Source organism: Pleurodeles waltl, chromosome 12 (genome assembly GCF_031143425.1).
Source record: "Pleurodeles waltl isolate 20211129_DDA chromosome 12, aPleWal1.hap1.20221129, whole genome shotgun sequence".
Taxonomy (NCBI): domain Eukaryota; kingdom Metazoa; phylum Chordata; class Amphibia; order Caudata; family Salamandridae; genus Pleurodeles; species Pleurodeles waltl.
This window is the reverse complement of record NC_090451.1, coordinates 237,910,823-237,937,089: the sequence shown is the minus strand read 5'-3', so window position 1 is coordinate 237,937,089 and position 26,267 is coordinate 237,910,823. Positions and strand designations below refer to the sequence as shown.

General features: G+C 47.7%; 1 protein-coding gene across 4 annotated transcripts in view; it reads right to left on the bottom strand.

The window, feature by feature from the left end:
• ZNF821 (zinc finger protein 821) overlaps positions 1–26,267 on the bottom strand; it is a 420,332-nt gene that overhangs the window by 155,869 nt on the left and 238,196 nt on the right. For all 4 annotated transcript variants that reach the window (XM_069216869.1, XM_069216873.1, XM_069216872.1 and 1 more), the window contains one exon: positions 347–480. In XM_069216869.1, coding sequence (XP_069072970.1) covers positions 347–480 — 134 coding nt within the window. The remainder of the gene's footprint in view (positions 1–346; positions 481–26,267) is intronic.

Genomic DNA, 26,267 nt, shown 5'->3' with positions numbered 1-26,267 from the left:
TGCGAACTGTTGGACAAACCGACAATAGCAAGCACAAACTTCATCAAAAGTGTGCCAGTGAGGCACCACAAACAAGCAGAGTCACAATACTATCAGCTGTTGCCAAAACTATTCACCAGTACCAAAATCTGATGAGGTAAAGTAGGGTTGCATCCTTGTACTTAAATTATCTTATAATCATCATTTACAAATCACTCTTGTATGGTAATATTTGGGGTGTTCACAGAACTTGAAGTCTGGTAAGACAAAAAAATCAAATAGGTTCCTGAATACTTGTACCACACTCTTCAGAGGTGATGGATGTGGGCAGCTGAAATACAGATACCTACAAAACTTTATCACTCACCTCATTCTCCTCGGTTACTACTTGGGTAGTTGTCATTTCCATCTCCTTTTTAACAGCCAGCACAGCCATGTCTTCCTCAGAGTTAGGAGAGGAAGTTTCATCAACAGTGTTATCTTCATCCGCCTCACTCTCACCTGTGATAAAGCACATATTTTAGATGGTCTTGAGAATTGGGCGCTACTCCCAATCCAGCTCAAAAGGACTGGGGTCAGAGTTATTTTTATTTAAAAAAATCTCTTTTAAACCACAAGTGCAAATAAATAACTTATCACTTTTGCAGCTAGGGATTTTTCTTACACTTTGAGGTAGATAGGAATTCATTTTGGTTTGTGTAGAAAAGATGCACTTTGGGTTGGGCAGAAAAAACACTTTGACATATGTACAGTCGTAGCTCACGCTAATTAAAAGGGGCCGGGTGGCACGTGCACACGGAGGGGGGAATTAAATTAAATACAAAATAATAAAAAAGAAAAAAGAAAACACCTTTGCTCCTCCCGTCTTGCTGCAGGCAGAAACAGGCTCCCAACCTGCCCAGCCCCAATCCTGCCAATCATGACGCTGATTACAACTGTGTTGCTGGGCTGGAGAGAGCCCTGTGCGCATGTGTGTTTGACCAGCCCTAGACGGCCAGCCAAACACACATGCGCTCTGATGGGGAGTGTAGGAAGTTGGCTCTGTATGCACTATTTCAAAGTAAGGAATAATATGCATAGAGTCCAAAGGTTCCCCTTAGAGGTACGATAGTGGCAAAAAGAGATAATACTAATGCTCTATTTTGTGGTAGTGTGGTCGAGCAGTAGGCTTATCAAAGGAGTAGTGTTAAGCATTTGTTGTACATACACACAGGCAATAAATGAGGAACACACACTCAGAGACAATTCCAGGCCAATAGGTTTATGTATAGAAAAATATATTTTCTTAGTTTATTTTAAGAACCACAGGTTCAAATTCTACATGTAATACTTTGCATGAAAGGTATTGCAGGTAAGTACTTTAGGAACTTTGAATAATCACAATAGCATATATACTTTTCAAATAAAACACATATAGCTATTTTAAAACTAGACACACTGCAATTTTCAACAGTTCCTGGGGGAGGTAAGTATTTGTTAGTTTTTGTAGGTAAGTAAACAACCTACGGGGTTCAAGTTTGGGTCCAAGGTAGCCCACCGTTGGGGGTTCAGAGCAACCCCAAAGTTACCACACCAGCAGCTCAGGGCCGGTCAGGTGCAGAGTTCAAAGTGGTGCCCAAAACGCATAGGCTTCAATGGAGAAGGGGGTGCCCCGGTTCCAGGCTGCCAGCAGGTAAGTACCCGCGTCTTCGGAGGGCAGACCGGGGGGCTTTGTAGGGCACCGGGGGGACACAAGTTAGCACAGAAAGTACACCCTCAGCAGCACGGAGCGGCCGGGTGCAGTGTGCAAACAAGCATTGGGTTTGTAATAGGAATCAATGGGACACCAAGGGGTCTCTTCAGCGTTGCAGGCAGGCAAGGGGGGGGGGGGCTCCTCGGGGTAGCCACCACCTGGGCAAGGGAGAGGGCCTCCTGGGGGTCACTCCTGCACTGGAGTTCCGATCCTTCAGGTCCTGGGGGCTGCGGGTGCAGGGTCTTTTCCAGGCGTCGGGATCTGAGGGTCAGGCAGTCGCGGTCAGGGGGAGCCTCGGGATTCCCTCTGCAGGCGTCGCTCAGGGGGGACAACTTTGGTTACTCACTGTCTCGGAGTCGCCGGGGAGTCCTCCCTGAAGTGTTGTTTCTCCACCAGTCGAGTCGGAGTCGCCGGGTGCAGGGTTGCAAGTCTCACGCTTCTGGCGGGAAACGCAGTCGTTTTAAAGTTGCTCCTTTGGAAACAAAGTTGCAGCCTTGGGTGAACAGGGCCGCTGTTCTCAGGAGTTTCTTGGTCCTTTTAGAGCAGGGCAGTCCTCTGAGGATTCAGAGGTCGCTGGTCCTGGGGAAAGCGTCGCTGGAGCAGTTTTCTTCCGAAGGGGGGAGACAGGCCGGTAGAGCTGGGGCCAAAGCAGTTGGTGTCTTCGTCTTCTCTGCAGGGTTTTTCAGCTCAGCAGTCCTCTTCTTCTTAGGTTGCAGGAATCTGCGTTCCTAGGTTCTGGGTAGCCCCTAAATACTGAATTTAGGGGTGTTTTTAGGTCTGGGAGGGCAGTAGCCAATGGCTACTGTCTTTGAGGGTGGGTACACCCTCTTTGTGCCTCCTCCCTGAGGGGAGGGGGGCACATCCCTATTCCTATTGGGGGAATCCTCCTTCTACAAGATGGAGGATTTCTAAAAGTCAGAGTCACCTCAGCTCAGGACACATTAGGGGCTGTCCTGACTGGCCAGTGACTCCTCCTTGTTTTTCTCATTATCTCTCCTGGACTTGCCGCCAAAAGTGGGGGCTGAGTCCAGGGGGCAGGCATCTCCACTAGCTGGAGTGCCCTGGGGCATTGTAACACGAAGCCTGAGCCTTTGAGGCTCACTGCTAGGTGTTACAGTTCCTGCAGGGGGAGGTGTGAAGCACCTCCACCCAGAGCAGGCTTTTGTTTCTGTCCCCAGAGAGCACAAAGGCCCTCACCACATGGGGTCAGAAACTCGTCTCTCAGCAGCAGGCTGGCACAGACCAGTCAGTCCTGCACTGAACAATTGGGTAAAATACAGGGGGTATCTCTAAGATGCCCTCTGTTTGCATTTTTTTTTATAAATCCAACACTGGCATCAGTGTGGGTTTATTATTCTGAGAAGTTTGATACTAAACTTCCCAGTATTCAGTGTAGCCATTATGGAGCTGTGGAGTTCGTTTTTGACAGACTCCCAGACCATATACTCTTATGGCTACCCTGCACTTACAATGTCTAAGGTTTTGCTTAGACACTGTAGGGGCATTGTGCTCATGCACATATGCCCTCACCTGTGGTATAGTGCACCCTGCCTTAGGGCTGTAAGGCCTGCTAGAGGGGTGACTTACCTATGCCAACTGGCAGTGTGAGGTTGACATGGCACCCTGAGGGGAGTGCCATGTCGACTTAGTCATTTTCTCCCCACCAGCACACACAAGCTGGCAAGCAGTGTGTCTGTGCTGAGTGAGGGGTCCCTAGGGTGGCATAAGTCATGCTGCAGCCCTTAGAGACCTTCCCTGGCATCAGGGCCCTTGGTACCAGGGGTACCAGTTACAAGGGACTTACCTGGGTGCCAGGGTTGTGCCAATTGTGGAGACAATGGTACATTTTAGGTGAAAGAACACTGGTGCTGGGGCCTGGTTAGCAGGGTCCCAGCACACTTCTCAGTCAAGTCAGCATCAGTATCGGGCAAAAAGTGGGGGGTAACTGCAACAGGGAGCCATTTCTTTACAGGGAGTACTCGTCACCCCCATGGCCGCCCCTTTCCCCCAAAAAAGAATCATAAACACAGTTTATGATTGTTTTTTGGGAAAAGGTTTGCAGCTGCTGCTGCTGGCGGGGGTGACGCTCCTCTGCACTTATGGAGGAGACATCCTGCATACGTATAGAGTATGGACAAGGTCTGAACAGACATTACTGAGTAAGTCTGTGTGAGTAGATAACATGCACCTAACACTCCTGTAAAACAAGCATTTGAAGACAAAAAGTATGCAATTGCTTAAGCATCTGCCTAACTATGAACCATGTTTTTAACCAACCAAACTTAGTCAACAAACGTCTCCCCCCACAACCTTCCCCACCCAGCACTTTGTGAACGAAAGTATCTGTTGCTCAAACTACTCTGCATAACTAACAAAAGGGGCAAGATAGCAACCAGGCCAAGCTGCCCCCCAGACCAGGCTATGGAAGGGGAAAGTATGTCAAGACAAAGCACCTGGTTCTCTGGTTGTCGTAAGGATACAGCGTAGCAGGAATTTACCACCCACTTAATTGTGTGACCTTTGGGGGGTGATGGGGGGGGGGGGGGGGGATTGTGTGGGGGTGATTTTTGTCTCACCTGATAGTTCAGATCTCTAATGATGTCACATCTAATGATGGTATTACAGGAGGTGCTCATTTGTCTTCCTTGCTGTTGTTACTGGTTATGAGGCCCGAGATGTTCCTTCGACTGGAGCTCCCCAGAGCACCCAGCTGGACAGTTCAGTGTACCTTTTTGCTGAGCACGCTGTCTCTAGGTAGGCAGTGACCCCAGTCCAGGACTTGATGGAGAGGAGGCAACACCCTAACGCCATGGGGTGATCCTCTTCTCTACCCAAAACCAGGCATTCTGGGGAGGCTCAAAGAAAAGGATCAACCCTCGTGCAAGGTGGTGGCCGGATTCGGAAAGGTTTGTAAGATCAAGGGTTTGTTAATGTGAGAATCCGATGGAACTACTCTGTCCTCTTTAAATTGAAGGAAGGGCTCTTAAATTGTGAGAGCCTGTATCTCACTGACGTGTCTGGCGGAAGTTAGGGCCACAAGAAGAGCTGCTTTCCAAGATAAGAATTTTAAGTCTGCTCTGTGAATAGGCTCAAATGGGTGTTTCATGAGCTGTGATAGTACCGTGTTTAGGTGCCAACATGGAGGGGCAGGTCTGACTGGAGGAAAAACCCTAAATAATCCTTTATGGAACTGTTTGATTAGTCTTGAGGACAAACAGAGAAGGGGATTTTGGAAAGCGTCTGAAACAATATATGGCCGCCAGATGCACTCTGATGGATGCATGAGCTAATCCTGACCTTGCTAAATGTAAAAGGTGTGGCAATAGGTGTTCAGACAATGAGGACAGTGGGTTTATTCTTTCCCGTTGACTCCATTTACAAAACCTTTTCCATTTGTTAAAATTATTCTTGTTTGTACTGTCCGCTCTGGCCTTCGAGAGAAACTCTCTACATTCTGTAGGGATGTTTACATGGGCAAAATCAGGAGCCAGGCTGATAATTTCAGAGACTTGGGATCTGGGTGTAAGACTTGGCCTTTGTTAATTGTCAGAAGGTATAGTGAGATCTTCAGCGGAATATGAGGTTCCTCTGATAGGAGAAGTTCTGAAGACCAATGTTGGGAAGGCCATGTTCGGGATATCTATATTAGTATGCAAGGCTCTATTTTCATCTTCATGAGAACCCATGGAATCAGGGGAATGGGTGGAAAAGTGTAAGCAAAGATTCCGTACCGTGCCATCAGAAATGCATTCCCCCACGATCCCTGATGGTGATTCGAGCTTGCAAAGAATCAGCATTTGGTGTTATGAGGGCTTGCAAAGAGGTCGTGATTGGGTTTGTCCCACTGTGAGAATATCTGGTTCAGTGCCTCGTCACTCAGTTACCACTCGTGCCACGAGGACCTTAGTCTGCTGAGAGTATCCGCTGTCTTGTTTTGTTGCCCTGGGATGTTCTTCGCTCTTAGATGCACTCCATTTAGAAAAGACCATTTCCAAATGTCTTGACACTCTCTCGATCGAGAGAGAGGGGAAGTGATGTTGTACCCCCTTGTTTGTTTAAGTAGTGCATTGTTGTTGTATTGTCCGTTCGTATGAGAACAGAGGAGTTTTTTATTTTGGGTAGGAAAGCTTGTAGAGCCAGATGCACTGCTTTGAGCTCAAGTAGATTGATGTGACAATTCTGAAGAGTTTTGCCACTTTCTGCTGATTTGTAGGTCCTGGGGGAATGCTCCCCATCCCTCCAGGGAAGTGTCGGTGGAAATGATCAGTGAGGGAATTTGAACTAGAAAGGAAAGCCCTACTGTGAGATTTGACTTTAGTGCCCACCAATAAAGGGATTCCATCATGACTGGAGTGACTTTCATGATATCGTTGGAGGAACCTGTCGTCTGAACCCATTGCAGATATAATTCCTCTTGGAGGGGTCGCATTCTTAGACGGCAGAACGGAACTAGTTGAATGCAAGACGACATCGTCCCCTAGAGTGACTTATAGCAGCGTACTGAAAAGAGACTCTTCTCTGAACAGACTTTGCCAAGGATATGATCTTTATCTGCCTTTCTAAAGTGGGGCAGGCCTTGTTGTTCAGTGTGTCCAGTATCGCTGCCCAAAAAGTTATAACTCTCGATGGCTGTGGTTTTCAGTTCTTTCAATTCAAAGTAAGACCCAGCTCATTGAATAGGTCTATCCATGCTTTTGTTGACTTCTGAGTAGCTTGATTGAAATGTGCTTTGATGAGCCAATCATCTAAGTATGGGAATACTTGATGTTTCCCTCTTCCGCAAGATAGCTGCAACTGAAACTAGACACCTTGTGAATATCCCGGGGGATGACTTCAAGACAAAGGGAACACCCTTGAACTGGAAGTGGCTGCTGGATACTGTAAATTGGAGGAATTTCCTGCGGGTATGATGGATTAGAATGTGAAAATATGCATCTCGTAAATCCAGCGTTGACATATAGGGAGTCATCTTGACCCCGGCCGTCGGTGGTAATGTGGCGGTGGTACCGCCACATTATGAGATTTACCACACCGATCGCCATGGCAGAAGCAGCCGCTGGGCTGGAGATAAGAATCTCAAAGGCATTTTGACCCAACCTACCGCCATGGTTTTGGCGTTCGTAATGCCACGAAAACCATGGTGGTAGGCCCTATCAGTGACAGGGAATTCCTTCCCTGTCATTGATAGAGGCCCCCTCCTTTCTTCCCCTCCCCTCCAAACACTCCCCTGACGCCCTCACCCTCCATCCACACTCCCCACTTTCAATCCCCCACCCCCCCACACACACACACCCAATGCATACACAGACTCACTCACAAAGGCATACACGCATTCATACACGCATGCATCCATTAATTCATGAACACATCTGTACCACATTCACATATCCATTCATACATGCATTCTCACACATGCATACACGCACGCAAACACTACACATACATTCGCATTCATGCACACACTCACACATTCATGCACCCCTCCCCACTCACACACACAACACCCCCCACCCCCATCCCCTTTCGGAAACCCGACTTACCTGAAACCAGGGCGTCTTCCGGCAGTGGACAGGACGCTGCTACCTCAAGCAGCGCCCGCCAGCCGAACACCGCCAGGCCGTATTATTTTTCATAATACGGCTGGCGGCGGCCTACTGGCGTGGTGCTGCTGGTGGTAGCAGCACCACCTTAACACCATCCGCCAACATGGCTACAGCCGGATTTCCGTCCCAGCTGCGGTCATTATTTGGCAGATGGCTGTTAGCCGTGGCAACGGTCTTTTGGCGGCCGTCGCTGCGGCGGTAGGTGGCATTTACTGCCAATGTTTTAATGAGGGCCATAGTCTCTCTCGTTCAGATGCAGGAGAATATCTTGCAACGTGGCCATGCAGAATGATTGTTTTTTAAGATTTTTGTTGAGGTCCATGAGGCCATTCTTTCCAGTCTTGTGTATTAGAAAGAACTGGAGTAGAATCATTTCCCCTGTTGTGAGATAGAGCCTCTATCTATCGATTCCTTTCTGAGCATGGTCTTCACCTCCAGCTTGGTAAGTTTTAGATGTTTTGGAATGGATGTGTGTGGAGGGTTTGAAGGAGGAATCTGAGTGAATTCTAAGGTGTGGCAGAATTGAACAAGCTTTAGTACCCACTGGTCCGATGTTATCTCCTGCCACCATTGTGTGAACCTGGATATCTTTCATCCTAATCTGAGTGTTGGAGCCTTATAAGTAGCCGGAGCCTGTGACTGGTCATTGGCGATGACCTGCTTCTTTCCCTGGCACACTGCTCTGCCTCTAAGTCATTGGTCTCCAAATTTTTTAATGCCGCGCCCCCCAGTTGAAAAATAAAAATCATTGCCCCCCCTTCAGAATTTTTTCACAATTATTTTATAAAGATGGCAATGTTTAAATATATCTAGATGTATTTAAACATTGCAGTTAAGTACTGTTACCTTTTTAAGAATGCAATAACATGTTTTTGCTTAAAACAAAACACTGTTATTTGTGTAATGACTGTTTTGACCAGAGTTTGGCACCCCCCTGGGATCACTTGAGGCCCCCCTCCCAGTTTAAAGACCCCTGCTCTAGGTAGAGGTCTGTTGTATGCCGCTTGTGACGGCTGTCTTTGTGCGTATTGAGGACGAAATTGCTGGGTGGAAGATGTGTAGTAGGGATAGCGGTATTGCTGAAAGCCTCCTACCTATAACTAGTTCTCTTGCCCCACAAAAGGGCAACTTCTTGAACTAGAAGCTCCCCAGCGATCTGGCCATGTGTGTGCCTGTTTTGATTGCTTGAAGGACTTCATTTACATGTTTATCAAAGAGAGCTTCTCCTTTGAACGGTAGGTCCAAAATCTTGTTTTGCACCTCTTGTCTGAAGGTGGTAGCCTTAAGCCATCCTTGTCTCCCAAGTACCTCCATACCTGCAAGTTGCCTAAATGCAGTGGTGGCGATTTTCATTGCAAATACACAAAAGGAGAGCACTGGGAGTGTTGCTAGCCCACACCGCCTCCCTAAAGAAATCTATATAATCACTAAAGGTGTGGGGTAGTAGGGAACCGAAAGTAAGACTGGGTCAGTCTTAAATCGGTGTTGGTTAGGTGGCTTTGGATCCTAACGCGGGGGAATCATTGTTGGAGAATATCCAGACAGGGGGGGTGCTGTGTAGTCCCACAGGGGAAGGGGGAGTCTCCCTTACGGACTAGGTGGTCTCACACACATAATAGTGTCATGCTTCATCATATGACCACCTAGCCCCACCCAAGCAAGATGATACTGCTTGGGCGGACTCAACCTCTTGGTTAAAAGAACCGGAGGGAGTACTGAAATTAAACTTACTGGATAGTTACTTAGATCCAGCTGAGGTGAGTAATAAAATTACCAAGCATGTCACTGATAGTTGCTGCTAGTTTTAATATAGGTGCATGCTGGTAAGACTAAAAGCAAGGGGAAAAGGCTCGTTGGAGAGTAATGTCTCCTGGAGTCTAAAATAAAAAATGGATGACCAACATGTTTCTGCCCTCACTAGGTGCTGGTAGGTCAGGGGCATTCGTCAGGGTCGGAGCACACGCAATAAGTGGGGTGCTCAAAGTGGATAATGAATGGCCTACCTGAACGGGTAGTTCACGGTGGGGTAGGTCTGTGATAGAAGATAGATAAACCACAATTATTCAGAACATATTTAGAGTGAGACAAATCGTGGCAAACCACTGCAAAGCACACAGCACAAGGTGAAAATATGTAAAAATAATGAAAAAGGCAATCACACACGCATGCAGATGTGACTTACCAAGGGGTAGGGGGCGGTTTGCCTCTGGTCTGGCTAATGCCGGGGAGGGGTTTTCCCTTTTAGTCACACTCTGAGGAGATTAGGCGTTTAAGTAGGGAAGAATGGGGAGAAGAAGATAAAAAATGTGTAGAGAAAGGGCAGAACATAAGGGCGCAAGGAAGACCTAGATAGGGAAGTAAGGAAAGACAGGGAAAGCAAAAACAGGGACATAGGGAAGGGAAAAGGGGAAAAAAAGAGGGGGGTGCTAGGGTTGGCGGTTGGTGACAGAGAAAGGAAGAAAGAAAAAAGGAAAGAAGGAGAAAAGAAGAAAACGAGGGAAAAAGGACACAGAGAGAAAAGAAGAAAGAGAAAAACTGGAAAGAAGGAAAAAAGGGGGGGAAAAGGAACAGGGTAGGAGCTAGGCAGAATGAGGGAAAGAAGGGTGAAAGAAAATATCCAAGGGGCCAGGGAGGCCAACACTTACCACTCCAAAGGGAATACCATGGGGGGTACCTACAAGCCGGAGCCAGGCCGCTCTGGTACTGACTGAAGGGTGATCTGCAATATTATGTCGATCAACAACCAATAGGTGAGAGGCTGGGGGCCTGGGGGCGGGGCCCGGAGTAGGGATTGTCAGGTGTATCGGGCGTGTTGCCTAGAAGACTCCCGGTGCTCGAGGAGTAGTTCTGCCACGCCCATAGACCGGCCGCACCCCCGTGCGGGGTGCGCCGGTGCTTCAATGCGGAATCCACCCGCGGGACCTCAGAGAAAACGAGGCCCGCGGGAGACGTGCTGGAAGATGCGATGAGGATGCGTCGCGGCTAGCAGGCGCGGCGAGCGTCCTGCCGAGATGCGTCGCGGGAGGCGCGGCGCGTCGTCTACGCCCGCGGGACTCTGGGAATTGGAGTCCCGTGGAGCGCGCCTGGTAGTCCATGTAGGACGCCCAGGCCAAGTGAGGAGAAAAGAGGAGGGGCGGGGGCGGGCGGGGGGAGCCGGGGGAACAGAGAGGGAAAGGAGGAGGGGGGGGGTTGGGGGGGGGGAGGAAAAAAGGGGAAAGAAACAAGGAGAAAACGGATACAAGAAGAAAGACTAAAAAAGGGGGGGGGGGGAGTTGAGAGGGTGTGGTTGTGGGAAGGGGAAAAAAGGTGAAGCCAGGGGATAAAGGGGGAAAGGAGGAGGGGGGGAAAGAGAAAAGAAAGACAGGAAAAGGGATCAAAAGGGATGGAAAGGAAGGCTAAGAAAGGGGGGGGAAAAAAAGGGGGGGGGAAAAAGAAGGGGGAAAAGGGAGGAAACAAAGCGGAGAGAAAAGAGGGTAAAAAACATGAAAAGAGGGCGAGTGGGAAAGCGAGGAAAAGAAAGAAAAAAGACAAAGGAAAGTTGAGGAAGGAACGCAAGGGTCGGGGAGAGAAGACAGCCGGGATGTATGCGGAAAGGGGAGGGTATCAGAGAAGGAGAGCGACGAGAAGGGGGGAAAAAAGAAAAGGAAGAAGGAACGGGGAAAGAGGAGGGAAAAGAAGACAGTAGACGGGAGAATAGAGGGGTAAGTGCAGGAGAGAATAGTAACAAGATGTGAGAGAGAGAGAGAGAAAATGAGCGACAATAGCTCTGATGGCAGGAGAGAGGGGGGGACTAGTCTGGTTAATAGGGGTACTACCCTGGTCAAAAGTAAAAATAAAAATAAAAATTAAATATAAAAATAAACACAAGCGAGACGGTAGTGGAACCCATAGTAGGGCATTGTAAGGCCCCAGGGGGGGATCTCATGCGGCGTGGGAACCGTAAAGATATCTAGTCATCAACCTAAAGATGACCACTGGATATTGTCATTCAATCCTCTAGTGTCTGTTTGCAGCCTCCATATCCACCTCTGTTCATATAGTAGTAGTCTATGCTTGGCATTGATTGTTGTTGATTTCAATTGGTCCAACACCACCCATTGCATGTGGTCAGGATGGTGATTGTTGGAGATATAATGCTCAGTGAGTCTTGTGGCATCTCTTTTACAACGGATGGTACTCCTATGTTCGACGATGCGTGTGCCCACTTTTCTCGTTGTCATCCCAATGTATCTCTTGTCACAGGGGCATGTAATCATATATACCACGTTTTTGCTGTTGCAATTCGTTAATTGTCTCAGTTCCCAGGGCGTCCGTAGTCCTAAATCAAGTGCAAGGGTTTTCTTGGTGAGTGCGCACACGCTGCAATTGCCGCATGGAAAGTGTCCTTTGGGAGGAGGAAGGTCCCAGAGGGTCCTTTGTCTACTTGTGGTAGGATTTACCCGTGGGCGTGTATGTATGATCATATCCCGAATACTTTTTGCTTTTTTGTAGGCATTCATTGGGATCTGAAAGGGGAGGCCCCCAGAAGTGAGGATTTTCCAGTTTTCATTTAGTATCTTTTTGATCATATTAGACGCTGGGTTAAATGTAGTCACACAGATCAATGGTTCTCCCTTACTGGCTCTGCTGCTAGGATGTAGTAGAGTGTCCCTGGGGCTCACACGAGCACGTTTGTCGGCTCTTCTCAATAGATGGTCCGGGTATCCCCTTGCTTGGAGTTTCTTAGTGAGCTGCTGCGCATGTCTTTTATAATCCGTTAGTTCGGTACAGTTCCGCCGAAGACGGAGAAATTGGCCCACTGGCAGGTTTTCCTTGAGGGAGCGTGGATGGAAGCTCTGAAACTGAAGGAGAGTGTTTCGATCAGTAGGTTTGTAGAATACTTCTGTTGCCAGTGAGCCATTTCTTTCTGTGATTAATAAGTCAAGGAAGGAGACCGCTGGGTCACCCAGTGTGGCTGTGAATCTCAGAAAGGGATTCAGGGTATTCAGCCAAGTGACAAAAATATTTGCTTCTTCCCTTGTGCCTCTCCAGATGACCAGGATGTCATTGATGTATCTCTTCCATAGCCTGATCTGATTGACATATGGGTTCTCTTCAGTGAGGACCATTTCTTTCTCGAAGTGATCCACATATAGGCATGCCAGGCTTGGAGCGAAGGTGCTACCCATAGAGGTGCCCTGGATCTGTAAGAAAAAGTTCTTATCGAACTCAAAGAAGTTTCTAGTAAGGGCCAGATAAGCTAAGTCCAGGATAAATTCTGGGGGGGTAATGTAGTTCCAGATACCCCTATTTAGTAGGTCACTGATCACTTCCAGAGTTGCCTCCTGTGGAATGTTGGTATATAATGATTCCACATCTAGTGTTATGAGATGTTCTTTGTCTTTATCAAATTCCAGGGTCTCTAGAAGGGAGAGCACATCTGTTATGTCTTTGAGGTATGTGGGAATTTGTTTCACGAGTGGTTGGAGGAACCAGTCGCAGAATTGGGACAATGGTTCTAATATGGAGCCAATCCCGGAGACTATTGGTCTTCCCGGGGGTGGGTGTTTATTTTTGTGAATTTTGGGCAAGATGTAGAAGTACGGAGTTTTAGGGTCAGATTGGTTAAGGAAGGCGGCCTCATGTTTAGTGATCCACCCGTTGTTCATACCCTTGTCAATCAGGAAAGTGATTTCTTCCCTGACCTCTTCTGTCGGGTCCCTCAATAGTTTCTTATAGTGATGATTGTTGTTCAGCAGGCGTAGACATTCAGTATTGTACATCACTGTGGGCATTATCACTATGGCCCCACCCTTATCGGCTGGTTTAATAGTAATGGAGGAGTCATTGCTAAGGTTCTGGAGGGCATGTAATCATATATACCACGTTTTTGCTGTTGCAATTCGTTAATTGTCTCAGTTCCCAGGGCGTCCGTAGTCCTAAATCAAGTGCAAGGGTTTTCTTGGTGAGTGCGCACACGCTGCAATTGCCGCATGGAAAGTGTCCTTTGGGAGGAGGAAGGTCCCAGAGGGTCCTTTGTCTACTTGTGGTAGGATTTACCCGTGGGCGTGTATGTATGATCATATCCCGAATACTTTTTGCTTTTTTGTAGGCATTCATTGGGATCTGAAAGGGGAGGCCCCCAGAAGTGAGGATTTTCCAGTTTTCATTTAGTATCTTTTTGATCATATTAGACGCTGGGTTAAATGTAGTCACACAGATCAATGGTTCTCCCTTACTGGCTCTGCTGCTAGGATGTAGTAGAGTGTCCCTGGGGCTCACACGAGCACGTTTGTCGGCTCTTCTCAATAGATGGTCCGGGTATCCCCTTGCTTGGAGTTTCTTAGTGAGCTGCTGCGCATGTCTTTTATAATCCGTTAGTTCGGTACAGTTCCGCCGAAGACGGAGAAATTGGCCCACTGGCAGGTTTTCCTTGAGGGAGCGTGGATGGAAGCTCTGAAACTGAAGGAGAGTGTTTCGATCAGTAGGTTTGTAGAATACTTCTGTTGCCAGTGAGCCATTTCTTTCTGTGATTAATAAGTCAAGGAAGGAGACCGCTGGGTCACCCAGTGTGGCTGTGAATCTCAGAAAGGGATTCAGGGTATTCAGCCAAGTGACAAAAATATTTGCTTCTTCCCTTGTGCCTCTCCAGATGACCAGGATGTCATTGATGTATCTCTTCCATAGCCTGATCTGATTGACATATGGGTTCTCTTCAGTGAGGACCATTTCTTTCTCGAAGTGATCCACATATAGGCATGCCAGGCTTGGAGCGAAGGTGCTACCCATAGAGGTGCCCTGGATCTGTAAGAAAAAGTTCTTATCGAACTCAAAGAAGTTTCTAGTAAGGGCCAGATAAGCTAAGTCCAGGATAAATTCTGGGGGGGTAATGTAGTTCCAGATACCCCTATTTAGTAGGTCACTGATCACTTCCAGAGTTGCCTCCTGTGGAATGTTGGTATATAATGATTCCACATCTAGTGTTATGAGATGTTCTTTGTCTTTATCAAATTCCAGGGTCTCTAGAAGGGAGAGCACATCTGTTATGTCTTTGAGGTATGTGGGAATTTGTTTCACGAGTGGTTGGAGGAACCAGTCGCAGAATTGGGACAATGGTTCTAATATGGAGCCAATCCCGGAGACTATTGGTCTTCCCGGGGGTGGGTGTTTATTTTTGTGAATTTTGGGCAAGATGTAGAAGTACGGAGTTTTAGGGTCAGATTGGTTAAGGAAGGCGGCCTCATGTTTAGTGATCCACCCGTTGTTCATACCCTTGTCAATCAGGAAAGTGATTTCTTCCCTGACCTCTTCTGTCGGGTCCCTCAATAGTTTCTTATAGTGATGATTGTTGTTCAGCAGGCGTAGACATTCAGTATTGTACATCACTGTGGGCATTATCACTATGGCCCCACCCTTATCGGCTGGTTTAATAGTACCAGAAAATTACCAAATTCCAGAAAGATCTGGACAGGTTCTCCCTGGAGAAAGTACATCCCTACTCCAGGGAAGACTTTACAGCCCAATCCTCTTTGCCCTCCGACACATCATCCGGAGGCTACTCGAGCTCAGACTCCGACGCCAGCCGCACACAACTTACACGGCCAAGGCGGGGCAGGAGGGGGAATACCCGGAACAACTGGCCCACTCCATTCACAGGAATCCCAACCACCCCCCCACCCCCACCCACCTCCGTTGCTCAACATGCCCCCCTGGGTTTGGCCCTCCCCCTATGGGCCACCAAACCAATTCCAAGCCCCGTTGTATCCCCAGCCACAAACGACCTGGTCCTATCCCAATGTTCCTTTTTTTGGGAGAGGCCCCGGACGGGGAAGGGGCAGGAAAAAAGGAGTAAGTTGGAACCTAAAGGAGGGATTAACAGACGACGAATCCCCCAGTACAAGCAGAGTATAAGTAAGGGATCCACCACCGTTGTTAACCTGAGCCCAAAGGTATTAAATACCAACGAGCTCCAAGCCCTAGAGAAAGGTCTGGGTTTTGTCCCTACCCCAAAACTTGATATCTTCAAACTAAGGATAGAACTAGCAGAGTTATTTCGCAAGATCAGATTGAGAACCTTTTTTCTTATGAACCCAGAATCAAATATAGAACAAGAAAGGAACACCGGGCTACGCCCCAAATCCAAGTTCACCCCCTCCCCTCACTTGATGCCACCAGAAGTCTTGGCATTTGAGAAATCAGTGAGTAGGAGGATCGACAACTTACAGAATACACAAAGGGAGATCTTCCACAATATCAGTACCGAAGAACTCTCAGCCCTCCAGAACCTTAGCAATGACTCCTCCATTACTATTAAACCAGCCGATAAGGGTGGGGCCATAGTGATAATGCCCACAGTGATGTACAATACTGAATGTCTACGCCTGCTGAACAACAATCATCACTATAAGAAACTATTGAGGGACCCGACAGAAGAGGTCAGGGAAGAAATCACTTTCCTGATTGACAAGGGTATGAACAACGGGTGGATCACTAAACATGAGGCCGCCTTCCTTAACCAATCTGACCCTAAAACTCCGTACTTCTACATCTTGCCCAAAATTCACAAAAATAAACACCCACCCCCGGGAAGACCAATAGTCTCCGGGATTGGCTCCATATTAGAACCATTGTCCCAATTCTGCGACTGGTTCCTCCAACCACTCGTGAAACAAATTCCCACATACCTCAAAGACACAACAGATGTGCTCTCCCTTCTAGAGACCCTGGAATTTGATAAAGACAAAGAACATCTCATAACACTAGATGTGGAATCATTATATACCAACATTCCACAGGAGGCAACTCTGGAAGTGATCAGTGACCTACTAAATAGGGGTATCTGGAACTACATTACCCCCCCAGAATTTATCCTGGACTTAGCTCATCTGGCCCTTACTAGAAACTTCTTTGAGTTCGATAAGAACTTTTTCTTACAGATCCAGGGCACCTCTATGGGTAGCACCTTCGCTCCAAGCCTGGCATGCCTATATGTGGATCACTTCGAGAAAGAAATGGTCCTCACTGAAGAGAACCCATATGTCAATCAGATCAGGCTATGGAAGAGATACATCGATGACATCCTGGTCATCTGGAGAGGCACAAGGGAAGAAGCAAATATTTTTGTCACTTGGCTGAATACCCTGAATCCCTTTCTGAGATTCACAGCCACACTGGGTGACCCAGCGGTCTCCTTCCTTGACTTATTAATCACAGAAAGAAATGGCTCACTGGCAACAGAAGTATTCTACAAACCTACTGATCGAAACACTCTCCTTCAGTTTCAGAGCTTCCATCCACGCTCCCTCAAGGAAAACCTGCCAGTGGGCCAATTTCTCCGTCTTCGGCGGAACTGTACCGAACTAACGGATTATAAAAGACATGCGCAGCAGCTCACTAAGAAACTCCAAGCAAGGGGATACCCGGACCATCTATTGAGAAGAGCCGACAAACGTGCTCGTGTGAGCCCCAGGGACACTCTACTACATCCTAGCAGCAGAGCCAGTAAGGGAGAACCATTGATCTGTGTGACTACATTTAACCCAGCGTCTAATATGATCAAAAAGATACTAAATGAAAACTGGAAAATCCTCACTTCTGGGGGCCTCCCCTTTCAGATCCCAATGAATGCCTACAAAAAAGCAAAAAGTATTCGGGATATGATCATACATACACGCCCACGGGTAAATCCTACCACAAGTAGACAAAGGACCCTCTGGGACCTTCCTCCTCCCAAAGGACACTTTCCATGCGGCAATTGCAGCGTGTGCGCACTCACCAAGAAAACCCTTACACTTGATTTAGGACTACGGACGCCCTGGGAACTGAGACAATTAACTAATTGCAACAGCAAAAACGTGGTATATATGATTACATGCCCCTGTGACAAGAGATACATTGGGATGACAACGAGAAAAGTGGGCACACGCATCGTCGAACATAGGAGTACCATCCGTTGTAAAAGAGATGCCACAAGACTCACTGAGCATTATATCTCCAACAATCACCATCCTGACCACATGCAATGGGTGGTGTTGGACCAATTGAAATCAACAACAATCAATGCCAAGCATAGACTACTACTATATGAACAGAGGTGGATATGGAGGCTGCAAACAGACACTAGAGGATTGAATGACAATATCCAGTGGTCATCTTTAGGTTGATGACTAGATATCTTTACGGTTCCCACGCCGCATGAGATCCCCCCCTGGGGCCTTACAATGCCCTACTATGGGTTCCACTACCGTCTCGCTTGTGTTTATTTTTATATTTAATTTTTATTTTTATTTTTACTTTTGACCAGGGTAGTACCCCTATTAACCAGACTAGTCCCCCCTCTCTCCTGCCATCAGAGCTATTGTCGCTCATTTTCTCTCTCTCTCTCTCTCACATCTTGTTACTTTTCTCTCCTGCACTTACCCCTCTATTCTCCCGTCTACTGTCTTCTTTTCCCTCCTCTTTCCCCGTTCCTTCTTCCTTTTCTTTTTTCCCCCCTTCTCGTCGCTCTCCTTCTCTGATACCCTCCCCTTTCCGCATACATCCCGGCTGTCTTCTCTCCCCGACCCTTGCGTTCCTTCCTCAACTTTCCTTTGTCTTTTTTCTTTCTTTTCCTCGCTTTCCCACTCGCCCTCTTTTCATGGTTTTTTACCCTCTTTTCTCTCCGCTTTGTTTCCTCCCTTTTCCCCCTTCTTTTTCCCCCCCCCCTTTTTCCCCCCCCTTTCTTAGCCTTCCTTTCCATCCCTTTTGATCCCTTTTCCTGTCTTTCTTTTCTCTTTCCCCCTTTTTTCCCCCCCCCTCCTCCTTTCCCCCTTTATCCCCTGGCTTCACCTTTCTTCCCCTTCCCACAACCACACCCTCTCAACTCCCCCCCCCCCCCTTTTTTAGTCTTTCTTCTTGTATCCGTTTTCTCCTTGTTTCTTTCCCCTTTTTTCCTCCCCCCCCCAACCCCCCCCTCCTCCTTTCCCTCTCTGTTCCCCCGGCTCCCCCCCGCCCGCCCCCGCCCCTCCTCTTTTCTCCTCACTTGGCCTGGGCGTCCTACATGGACTACCAGGCGCGCTCCACGGGACTCCAATTCCCAGAGTCCCGCAGGCGTAGACGACGCGCCGCGCCTCCCGCGACGCATCTCGGCAGGACGCTCGCCGCGCCTGCTAGCCGCGACGCATCCTCATCGCATCTTCCAGCACGTCTCCCGCGGGCCTCGTTTTCTCTGAGGTCCCGCGGGTGGATTCCGCATTGAAGCACCGGCGCACCCCGCACGGGGGTGCGGCCGGTCTATGGGCGTGGCAGAACTACTCCTCGAGCACCGGGAGTCTTCTAGGCAACACGCCCGATACACCTGACAATCCCTACTCCGGGCCCCGCCCCCAGGCCCCCAGCCTCTCGCCTATTGGTTGTTGATCGACATAATATTGCAGATCACCCTTCAGTCAGTACCAGGGCGGCCTGGCTCCGGCATGTAGGTACCCCCCATGGTATTCCCTTTGGAGTGGTAAGTGTTGGCCTCCCTGGCCCCTTGGATATTTTCTTTCACCCTTCTTTCCCTCATTCTGCCTAGCTCCTACCCTGTTCCTTTTCCCCCCCTTTTTTCCTTCTTTCCAGTTTTTCTCTTTCTTCTTTTCTCTCTGTGTCCTTTTTCCCTCGTTTTCTTCTTTTCTCCTTCTTTCCTTTTTTCTTTCTTCCTTTCTCTGTCACCAACCGCCAACCCTAGCACCCCCCTCTTTTTTTCCCCTTTTCCCTTCCCTATGTCCCTGTTTTTGCTTTCCCTGTCTTTCCTTACTTCCCTATCTAGGTCTTCCTTGCGCCCTTATGTTCTGCCCTTTCTCTACACATTTTTTATCTTCTTCTCCCCATTCTTCCCTACTTAAACGCCTAATCTCCTCAGAGTGTGACTAAAAGGGAAAACCCCTCCCCGGCATTAGCCAGACCAGAGGCAAACCGCCCCCTACCCCTTGGTAAGTCACATCTGCATGCGTGTGTGATTGCCTTTTTCATTATTTTTACATATTTTCACCTTGTGCTGTGTGCTTTGCAGTGGTTTGCCACGATTTGTCTCACTCTAAATATGTTCTGAATAATTGTGGTTTATCTATCTTCTATCACAGACCTACCCCACCGTGAACTACCCGTTCAGGTAGGCCATTCATTATCCACTTTGAGCACCCCACTTATTGCGTGTGCTCCGACCCTGACGAATGCCCCTGACCTACCAGCACCTAGTGAGGGCAGAAACATGTTGGTCATCCATTTTTTATTTTAGACTCCAGGAGACATTACTCTCCAACGAGCCTTTTCCCCTTGCTTTTAGTCTTACCAGCATGCACCTATATTAAAACTAGCAGCAACTATCAGTGACATGCTTGGTAATTTTATTACTCACCTCAGCTGGATCTAAGTAACTATCCAGTAAGTTTAATTTCAGTACTCCCTCCGGTTCTTTTAACCAAGAGGTTGAGTCCGCCCAAGCAGTATCATCTTGCTTGGGTGGGGCTAGGTGGTCATATGATGAAGCATGACACTATTATGTGTGTGAGACCACCTAGTCCGTAAGGGAGACTCCCCCTTCCCCTGTGGGACTACACAGCACCCCCCCTGTCTGGATATTCTCCAACAATGATTCCCCCGCGTTAGGATCCAAAGCCACCTAACCAACACCGATTTAAGACTGACCCAGTCTTACTTTCGGTTCCCTACTACCCCACACCTTTAGTGATTATATGGCGATTTTCATTGCGCATTCTATGATTTCCACTGAAGTTTGCTCTCCTTCCTGTATCCCTTTCTCACCTCCTTCTTTGCTTCTTCTTGAAGTTGGTCAATATATGGTGCAATGTCAGCTCATATTTTCCTATCATATCATCCCAAAACAGCCAGGGAATTCGCAGTTTTAACTGTCAGCCATGACATTGAGGCAAAATGCTTTCCAATGTTGTCTAAGTGTCTGCCTTTTTTATCCAGTGGTGCAGAGATTGGGGCAGACGGGTTCTTAAATCGCCTCTGCGCTGCCTGCGTTATCACTCAATCAGGTTTCGGATGGCCAGTTAGAAAGCTGGAGTGCCTTCCCGAGCTTTATATTTCGTATCTACTCGCAGGAGAATGGCTATAACCGTAGTCGGATTTTTCATTACTTTTAAGCCCTCTTCCCAGATATTCACTGACAATGGGCATGGACCTTACACTCCTTTGAAACGGCTCCTTGAAGTCATATAAAAAACTGTCCATCTATTTAGTGGGCATGGGATGTGTGAACCTTTTAGCTACCCTTTCCAGTAAATTGTGGAAACCCCCTATGTCTTCTGGTGGTGAGTCTATAGGGGTGAGCAATGGAGATGATGGTGCGAGGATGAGGTACTCATCCCATTCTGAATGGGTGTCTTGAAGCTCTCCTTCCTCTCTCTCTTCGTCAGAGGTATCTGGGTCATGAAGGAGTGCTGTCTGTGGTGTACGTCTTGCTGAAGTAGGCCATGACCTAGGCCTTTGTGAAGTCTGTTCTGCTGGAGCAGTTGTAGAAGGAAACTGCTTCCTGTAGTCCGAAAGCATAAGTTGGAGGTCTATAATTAAAGAGTTGGGAAGGCAAGCCATGTCCTTCTGTTGCTGATATTGACCCTGTAAAGAATAATATTATTGCTGCTCATACTCATGCTCACACCCTTCTTCGTAGTCTTGACACTTAACTTGCAATTCTCAAGGACTATGTGCAACCCCAAATGGTCCCTCATCGTCTGAATCTTCCTCTAATAGGTGGACTGGAATCAGGGGCATCACTTTACTAGAAGTGCGCTCTGGTGTTAATAGAAAAAAAATGTAGCATCACAGTAGGATCATGCTGTCATCAGCTATGTCGTTGACGGGAGAAGAAGTTTTTCTTGATGGCCGTCAATGAAGGAGTAGATGACTGTGTTGCTGTCACTGGCGAGCTAACTAGCATCAACAGTAGAGCTGTTCCCGATGACTTGATAAAGATTTATGGTGTCAACGGCCTGGTTGTAGACACTGTCATCAAAGATGTCATTGACGAGAACGAAGAGGTGGTCGACAACGTTGTAAGTGCTGACATTATCATCAACACTGAAGCCGCCATGTATGTGCTTTTAGATGGATGCATCAACGGAGCTGAAGAAGGCTATTTGAAAGACTGCCTTATCTTAGGAGGTGGTGTAGCTGGCTCAGAAGATGATTTTCTGGCTTTTTCTGAGGCAGATGGTTGTTTTCTCTCCTTTTTAGCAGAGGATGTCTCTTTTTGAGGAGATTTAGATGGACTGCTTCCCTTGTAAGACCCACATGAGGTCTTTTTTAAGGCTTTCTTTGGCTAGTCTGAGGAAAATCTAAAAGAAATAAGTTACGTACCTGTAACTGTAGTTCTCCAGTATTGGAAGCTTTCATAGATTCACATGCTTGAATACTTCCCCGTCGTGAGAAGGGAGTCCCCAGTGGAATATATAACCTAGGCCTGAAAATGTACATATACAATACATGGCCTAGGCCTCAACAGAATAGCCTATCACAGTCATTTTGTCAACTAGACCCAAACTCAAATCTGAACCAATCAGATTGCCTCACTCCTAAGAACCTCCTGTTAAGTGCTGCCTTCCCTCAGATTTTCCAAGCATAAGTGCTGTAATGATGTACAGAGAAAAGAGAGCAGTTGAGCTCCCCTGGGGAGGCGGGTGGGTCGCATGTGAATATATGAAAGCTTCCAATAGATTCACATGCTTGACTAAGACTAGCAAGCAGTAACCAGCACATTTTCTGTATTCATAAACACTGTTCATCTCATAATAAGATATCATCCGCATTAGAGCAGGTAAATGCAAAGCAATAAGAGCTAACCCACTCAAACATAAATCTATATGCATAAGAGGTACGTTAATATTGAACAGAAAATGTGATATTATAGCAGAAGCGGATGGTGGGAAAACAAACAGCTCACCTTGTCGGAACAAATGCTTAAGGACTGCTTGACCCACCACTGCATCTCGGAGTGTCTCAGCATCCAGAGAGTAATGCTTTGTGAAGGCGGGTGTCGTTCTCCACGTCGCTGCTCGACAGATGTCCGGCAGTGACACCCCAGAGAAGAGCGCACAGGATGTAGAGACTGCCCTGGTGGAATGCGAAGGTATTCTGGTGTCCAGAGGTCGACCGGCCCTTTGATGGTAAAAGGCTATTGCGCTTGAGGTCCATCTAGACATTGTTGCATTTAGTGCGCCCAGAAGAGGGCATCCTGTTACTAAACAGACTAAGAGTTGATTTGATTTCCAGATCGAAGACGTTCGCTGCAAATAAAACTTAAGGCATTGTTTGACATCAAGGGAAAGAAGCGATCTTTCTGCTCCAGTCTGAGGCTTTGGAAAGAAAGTCTTCAGCACCACTGGCTCATTAATATGGAAGTCTGATGGAACTTTGGGAATAAACCTAGGATTTGTTCGCAGGATGACTTGATCGTCCGCAAATCTCATGAAGGGGTCCTGGATGGTAAATGCTTGGATCTCGCTGACTCGACGAGCAGATGTTAAGGCCAAGAGAAGCGCTACCTTCCAGGTGAGGTATTTGATGTCCGACTTATGAATGGGCTCAAATGGCTCCTTCATTAGCTGACCCAGGACTGTATTTAGTTGCCAAGCTGAAGGCGGTGCTCTGACTGGAGGAAAAGATCGAAACAGACCATTCATAAATTGCTTGATAAGCCTATGAGACCAGAGGAATGACCCCTTAGAAAGCCGTCTATATCTGAAGATAGCAGCCAGGTGAACTTTAATAGATGCATGCGTGAATCCAGGGCGCGCCAGATGAAGAAGATTATGTCAAACCTGCTCAGGAGCAGATGTACGCGGGTGAATGCCATTAGGAACACACCATAAACAAAATCGTTTCCATTTTAATTTGTATGTCTTGCTAGTGCTATCAGCACATGCTTTAGCTAGAACAGTTTTGCAGTCATTAGGAATATTCAAATGGCCAAACTCATTGAACTCAGGAGCCATGCACATAATCTGAGCGACTTGGGATCAGGATGCCTCACTTGGCCCTGGTTGATGGTTAGTAGCTCCGGAATCGGTGCTAACCTGATGGGAGGACACGAGGACAGCAACAGATGTTCTGTGTACCACGGTTGACGTGGCCAGGCTGGAGCAATTAGGAGTACCTGACATGGCTCCGATTTGATCTTGCTGATGACCCGCGAAAGTAGAGGTATCAGAGGAAAAGCATAAGCATAAATCCCTGACCATGCTATCGAACTGGCATTTCCCCAGGACCCTCGTTGGTGATGCCAGCTTGCATAAAACCAGCATTTCGCGTTCTGGGACGTCGCAAAAAGGTCCAGATTTGGTTTACCCCACCTGAGGAATATCACGTCCAGCATCCTCTGATTCAGCTCCCACTTGTGGGAAGATGTGCAGAGCCTGCTTAGCGAGTCTGCTGTGGTGTTGCTCACTCCCGGAAGGTGTTCTTCTCGTATATGCACTGAATGTTGAATGCACCAGGTCCAAATGGTCTTAGCTTCCCTAGACAGCAGTTGAGACGGATTCCCTCCAAGTTTGTTGATGTAGTGCATGGTGGTGGTATTGTCCGTTCGGACAAGCACCAATGAGCCTCGGATTCCTGGCAGGAAAGCCTGCAGTGGCAGGTACACAGCTCTGAGTTTGAGGAGGTTGATGTGAAGAGTAGCATGAGAGGGGGGCCACCTGCCACTCACTTGAAGGTCTTGAAGGCATGCAGGAACCTGAGCTAAGAATCCTAAACCCTTGGAGATGTTTGTCGGTGTTTACCACCAATCGAGGAAGTCGACGATCCTTGCTGTTATCTGTATGATGTCCCCAAAGCAACCTTGCGTCTGTTTCCACTGTTTGTCGAGCTCTTCTTGTAGAGGGCGCATCCAAAGGCGACAGTGGGGAACTAGATTGATACAGGAGGACATCATCCCCAGTAACGATTTGAACTTTCGAACTGAAAGAGACTTTCTTTTCTGAACTGCGTCTGCTAGGGTAATGAGTTTGAGTTGGCTTTCCTCCTCTGGGATCGCCTTTGCTTGAGTCGTGTCCAATATAGCACCCAGGAAAACTATCCTTCTGGTAGGCTGAAGATGGGACTTGTCTCAATTGAGAGTGAGACCTAATTGTTGAAATAGGCGTAACGTGGTCTTGAGAGAGAGGCGTAGAGACTGGATGTTGGATGCCTTCAGTAACCAGTCATCCAGATATGGGAATATTTAGTGTCTGTAGCACCTCAGATATGCCGCAACAGGGGCTAGGCACTTCAGGAAAATCTGGGGAGAGGATTTGAGTCCGAAAGGTAGCACTTTGAATTGAAAGTGCCAGCCGGCTACCATGAAACTTAAAAATTTCCTGGCTTGGGGTGAATGGGTATGTGGAAGTAGGCATCCTGCAGATATAGGGAAGCCACAAAATCCCCTCTGTTGAGAAGCTGCAAAACATCCTTCAATGTTACCATGCGGAAGGACTGCTTCTTTAGATATTGAGCTCCCTCAGATCCAGGATGGGTCTCCACAGATGAGATTTCTTCCTGATGAGGAAGAAGCGAGAATAGAAACCCCCTCCTTTTTGAGAATAAGGTACAGCTTCTATCGCCCCTTAGGATAACATGACATCTATTTCCAGAAGGAGAAGATGTAGATACTGTTGACGTACCCGGGAAGGTGGAGTCTTGGGGGGCATGCAAGTGAACTCTGACAGATTACCATAAGTTATTATGTCTCTCAAAGAAGCAGCGGTAGCCAGCCGTTGGAGGCTGTCATTGCCTGCGAGAGGTGTCCTTAGATTGTCTCCCTGACTTTCCTCTGGGAGAAGGTCTGCTGTATGCCACCGCTGGAGGTTGCCTCTGATGGTATTGGGGTCTGGAAGATTGGAATTGAGAGGAATAAGCTGGGTACCTGAATGATTGGTAACCACCTTCAGAGGAAGAGTGCCATCTAGCTCTGGCTCCCCTAAAGAGTGAGCGCTTCTACTGTAGTGATCCCAAAGACCTGGCAGTATCAGTGTCTGCTTTGATTGCTTGAAGAGCGTCATCCATATGTTTGCCAAAAAGGTCTTGTCCATCATAAGGGAGGTCAAGAATTTTAGTTTTGACATCCGGTCGAAAATCTGTGGCCTTAACCCACCCTTGGCGCCTTAAGATAGCTGAACCAGCCAGTAGCCGAAACCCCAATAGCGGCAATGTCTAAAGCACAGTCAATAACTTCTGCAGATGTGCGCTGACCTTCAATGAGAATCTTTCTCACTTCCGACTTGCTGGAATCCGGAAGGTAATCTACAGAGTGAGAAATGTCTGACCATAGCTGCCTGTCATATCTGCCCAGGAGCGCCAGGGAGTTTGCAGCATGGACCACAATGGCAGACATGGAAGAAAATCTCTTCCCAATGTTGTCAAGGTGCCTACCATCCTAGTCTGGAGGTGCAGATAGAGGTGCCAAAGGGTTTCAAGAGCGTCGCTGGGCAGCCTGAGAAACCACTGAGTCTGGTTTTGGATGTCCCACCAAGCAAGCAGGGGCATCCTCTGTCGCTTTATATTTTTTGTCCAGCTTTGGCAATACCGCTGGCAACGCAGCAGGGTTACACATAATATTTAGTCCCTGTTTCCATACGTGGTCTATAATAGGGATTGCTCTGACCACCTTCCTATGAGGCTCTTTAAAGTCATATAGGAAGCAATCCTGCTGTGTGGATGGCATGTGGAGCTCAAAGCATGCAGCTGCTTTTTCTAATAAATTATTAAAGGATCCAATATCCTACGGAGGGGATTCAACTGAAGTTGGCTCCAGTGAAGGGGGTGCCAGGAGTACATAGTCATCCCATTCATACTGCTCCTAGAGAACTTCTTCTTCAGCTGCTTCGCCTGACGATGCCTGGGCTTGTGGACTCTGTGGAGCTTGAGGAGGAATTTGCGGAGCAGCAGGAAGAACTGGTAGAGGTACCGGAGTACATGGTACCGTAACCACTGGTGTAGGATCTTTTGCAGACTGT